General features: G+C 29.1%; 2 protein-coding genes across 2 annotated transcripts in view; both read left to right on the plus strand.

Moving 5' to 3' along the window:
- The window catches only part of LOC101511081 (T-complex protein 1 subunit theta-like), a 6,302-nt gene extending 3,592 nt beyond the window's left edge, over window positions 1-2,710 (plus strand). Inside the window, exons 9-13 of the mRNA XM_004489652.4 lie at window positions 64-186; window positions 356-450; window positions 1,235-1,444; window positions 2,010-2,067; window positions 2,387-2,710. Coding sequence (XP_004489709.1) covers window positions 64-186; window positions 356-450; window positions 1,235-1,444; window positions 2,010-2,067; window positions 2,387-2,455 — 555 coding nt within the window. The 3' untranslated portion in view covers window positions 2,456-2,710. The remainder of the gene's footprint in view (window positions 1-63; window positions 187-355; window positions 451-1,234; window positions 1,445-2,009; window positions 2,068-2,386) is intronic.
- Window positions 2,711-4,288: 1,578 nt separating this feature from the next.
- LOC101511389 (NADPH-dependent aldehyde reductase-like protein, chloroplastic) overlaps window positions 4,289-4,746 on the plus strand; it is a 1,480-nt gene continuing 1,022 nt past the window's right edge. Inside the window, exon 1 of the mRNA XM_073364891.1 lies at window positions 4,289-4,744. Coding sequence (XP_073220992.1) covers window positions 4,413-4,744 — 332 coding nt within the window. The 5' untranslated portion in view covers window positions 4,289-4,412. The remainder of the gene's footprint in view (window positions 4,745-4,746) is intronic.

A 4,746-nucleotide genomic window follows, 5' to 3' on the forward strand; every position in this document is an offset into this window, starting at 1 on the left:
TTTTTTTTTTTTTTTTAAATGTATTGGCATATGATTTTCCCTTCTGTATGATATGATATGTAGGTGACCATTGTGAAAAATGAAGTTGACGGAAATTCGGTGTCCACTGTTGTTTTACGAGGAAGTACCGATAGTATCCTAGATGATCTTGAAAGAGCAGTTGATGATGGAGTGAACACTTACAAGGTAATTTCAAATGTCTTCCATAACAAGTGAATATATGAAAAAATTCCGCATGAACATTGTAAAAGTTGATTTTAGTTACACTTTTGAAAGCATTTTTCTCTCGACGATTGTAGCTATTTGCAATATTAAATGTTGATTAATATTTTTGTTCTGTGCAATTATTTGTTAGGCCATGTGCAGAGATAGCCGCATTGTACCTGGAGCTGCCGCAACTGAAATTGAGTTAGCTAAAAGGGTGAAAGACTTTTCCTTCAAGGAAACAGGGTAATTTGTATTTTCCTCACGTTTTTACTCTAAAAGGCATGGGTTTGCATTTGCAACGTGGGAGTACACACCCTTCTCTCATTCATTATTTATGGCATGTTTGTTACAAATTAAAAAGAGTGATTTTGACCTTCAATAATTTAGATATTTTTCGTAGATTTTTAAGAAAAGCAGAAGCTACTTTGTTTTTGTTTACCATGATAAAAGTCACTTTTTAAAGAGTTTTTGGGCCCGTACGTTACAGATTAAAAAAAAAGTGATTTTGGTACTCAATAATTTAGACATTATTTTTTAGAGAATTTAAAGAAAAGCATAAGTTGTTGTGTTGGTCTGCTGTAATGAAAATCAATTATGAAAAGTGATGTTTTTGAGAAGCTGCATTAAATTCAGCTTCTCAAAACAATTTCCTATTTTAAGTAGTTTTTAATTTTTTCTCTTTAGATTCTCATTTTCTTTTTAAAACTGTAACAAACAGATTAAAAACTCTTAATAGTGATTTTGTATTTTAAAAAAAGTTGTATAAAATGGGTCCTTAGTTTGACTGTTATTTTTATATGGTTATGCTGTATTTTTTCTTACATATTACCATCTGTGAGTATGGAACATCGGCATAAGTATATATCGGGATGTAAATAAACATATACCTCACTATTTAAACATCTTGATTATTTTCTCACTAGAGTTTTATGGAGTTAGTAAAGTTGGCACAACATGACCGTGTTCTAAAATCCAAACTTGATCTAGGAAATTTTAATGTGTCACTATATTTTACTGGCATCTACAGATTGGATCAGTATGCTATAGCGAAATTTGCTGAAAGCTTCGAGATGATTCCGAGAACTTTGGCTGAGAATGCTGGACTAAATGCAATGGAGATTATATCTTCTCTTTATGCAGAACATGCATCTGGAAATACCAAAGTTGGCATTGATTTGGAACCAGGTGTTTGTAAGGATGTCTCAACCATGAGAGTCTGGGATCTCTATGTCACTAAGTAAGCTATTTTTCTAATGCTTGTTTGAGCAAATAATCAACCTCTATAGCATCGACGCTTATGATCGTGTTTCATTGTCCGACACATGTACACCGACACGACATTGATATCTTGATTACATTGAATTAATTCATTTTTTTCAAATTATACTGGTGTCGATGTGTCATTGTCGTGTTTGATGTCGGTGTCAGTATTTGTGCTTCATAGTAATCTTTTCCTTATTGGTAGTGTTGTGTTCTCTAAATAGCCTTGTTATCATTTACAAATTTGAATACAATAATTAATAGTTCTTGTGATTGAGGCTTTCTTTTCTTTCCACCGCTGAGATTCGATAAAATAATTCTTTGTTTGAATCAGTATTGTTAATTAGTGGCGCAGCAATGTAGTGGAATTTAAACAAATAGCTAATGTTTATTTAATATAAAATGTTGTCAAATTGCGGTTCGTAGCACCGTTGCGTAATGAAATTTGAATAAACTGCTATTTTCTGCGAATAAACAACATTGTCTTGAATTAAACTTAACATATGGAATTCTAACTTCATTATATTGTTTTTTATGCTCAGGTTATTTGCTCTTAAATACGCTGCAGATGCTGCATGCACCGTACTACGAGTTGATCAGGTAATTTTGTAGTAAAGAGTTTCAGTAAACTAGATTAACTTAATTAAGAGCTTATGGAATATGTACATATCATGCAAGTGTTTATGTTTATGTAGAAGCTATTTCTATAATCAAAATCAGAAATGTGGTTAAACTGTTTTTATATAAATTTGTAAGTTATTTTCATCAACTAATCAGGAGAGATTATAAACATCTCATAAGTTATTTTTATAAGCTATTTTTACCAAAATCACCCTAAATGCAGATTCAATGGTAGTTTATTCTATCTATTTTTCTTTGCATTGATTTATTTATGGAGATTGTATTGTGATATTTTCAGATTATTATGTCAAAACCTGCTGGTGGCCCAAGGAGAGACCAACCTGCTCCTGGAATGGATGAAGACTAACTGATTGGTAAAAAATAATCACTTGCTTAAGAAATTTTGAATTAAAGGATCAATGGTCTGTAAATTTAATTTTATTCTTCTTTTTGAGTGGTGTTTAGCTCGACTATCATTGCCTTGGCATTTTGGATTTTCTTTTTCTTTTTTTTGCTATATATATATATACACTGTTATTTGGGAATTTTGTAGTGTGTAGTAGACTACTAGATTTTGAATATATAAACAAAAAAATCAGGCTTCATTAGTGCCAAAAGATTAGTTCTAATTTTTAATATTTGCCAATCAAATTCATTTGACTTAAATCTTTTTCACTAATTTTCACTGAAAAAAAGTTTTGATTGAGTAATTTCTTTTTCAATATGATATATTGAAATAGAATTTGGCAATGAAATGGTTGGATCACAGTTCAAATAGGTAGTTAATTGAGTTAAAAGATGACAAATTGTGTTAACTATTTACATTGATTTAATTTAATTGTATTTTTTATCTGTTTATTTTTATAAATTCACATAATTGATCTTTTATTTTAAATGTCAAATAGTTTTGTTTTTTTTTTTTTATGTGAATTTTTATTCAAATTTAAGTGATAAGCACAAATTGTTGTGGTTTAATTTAGATATTATTGGTGTTTTTTAAATTATATTATAATTTAGTGAAATTTTTGTTGTATAGATTAATTTGTTTATTTGATTAGTGTCAATTATCTAATTGTCCTTTTTTAAAAGAAATTACATTCAATAGAATCAAGTTGACTTGTCATCGGACAAGTTAACAAAAAAAAATTCAATTTTTTAAATGTAGTTTACATAAGATTAATTTGACACAGTTTATTTTTCTCAAGAACTAAAATAGGTCTTTAAGAATGTCTAAGGAACTAAAATGAGTCTTTCCTCTATTTTAAATAAATAATATACAATTTCATGATATTAAATTATTTAAATATATTAATTATTCATATATCATTAATTAAATTATAAAAATAAATTTTTTTTTAAAATTGAAACTTAAGTTTTTTTAGAGTTTTATTGTAATTATGTGTTAATAATTTTATATTATCGTATCATAAATTATATTATTTAAAGTATGTCACATTGTTATTTTTTAGTTTAAAAATCATAATAAAAACAAAAACTGTTAGATTTTAAAACAAGAATCAATATTGTGAATTGGTAAAAATAGGAGATTAAAACCGCAAAAAAGCTAAATATAACTAACCACAAGTTTAATCTTAACAAACTATATTTTTTGTAAGTGTTCAATTACATGCAAATTAAAGTAGTTTGAAATTATGGTTAATCACATTTAAACTTGAGCAGGGCTCGATTCAACCTTTCTCACTCTCTCTATTTCACTTAATTTTATTTTTATTTGAATCAAAAATTTGTATCATACAGATTATGCATGTAAAATTTTACACGATTCTAAAATTATTTGTTATATTATTGAGATGCATAAAAATGAACATCTTATACACATTTATTGAACACAATTAAGTTTTCATAAATCTTAATAACATATCAAATAATTTTAGATTTGTATAAAATTTTACCTACATAATCTAAAAAATATAAACTTTAAATTCAATGATAAAATTAGAAGAAAAGGAAAATCACAATATAGATAAAGGATCGAAAGATTTAAGGAGATTTAGATTGAATGAGTTCAACCTCTTTAAATTTGTGGTTAGTTATGTTTGGTGGGTGATTAATGGTATTGAAAAAAAATTAAAATTGACAATTTAAAAAATATATATTTTACAAAATAAACTAAATGAAACGAAATTTTTAAATATTTTGAAGCTTCAATTAATCAATCGAAAAGTTTATCTCGTGTACCATGCATTATTATTATTATATTATTATTTATTATCCAGTTAGTTTTTGCAAGTTCTTCAAGCTTAACCTCTTCACCCAGTAAAGCTCCAAGTATTATTAGCAACAATTCAAACATCAATAACTGAATGGATACAACAAAACAACAACTTACTAACACGAACGATTCCACCGAGTCACTTCCTCTTCAAGACCGAGTTGCAATTGTAACCGGTTCGTCTCGCGGAATCGGTCGAGAAATCGCTCTCCACCTGAGTTCACTCGGTGCTCGACTCGTCATCAATCACTCTTCCTCCAACTCAGCTCAAGCCGACTCACTCGCCGCTGACATCAACGCCGGCTCCATCCTCCCTCGCGCCATTGTCGTTCGCGCCGACATCTCCGATCCGGCTCAAGTTCACTCCCTCTTCGATTCCGCCGAACGCGCTTTCAACTCGCCGGTTCACATCCTGGTCAATTCAG

The sequence above is a fragment of the Cicer arietinum genome, chromosome 2 (genome assembly GCF_000331145.2).
Source record: "Cicer arietinum cultivar CDC Frontier isolate Library 1 chromosome 2, Cicar.CDCFrontier_v2.0, whole genome shotgun sequence".
NCBI lineage: Eukaryota > Viridiplantae > Streptophyta > Magnoliopsida > Fabales > Fabaceae > Cicer > Cicer arietinum.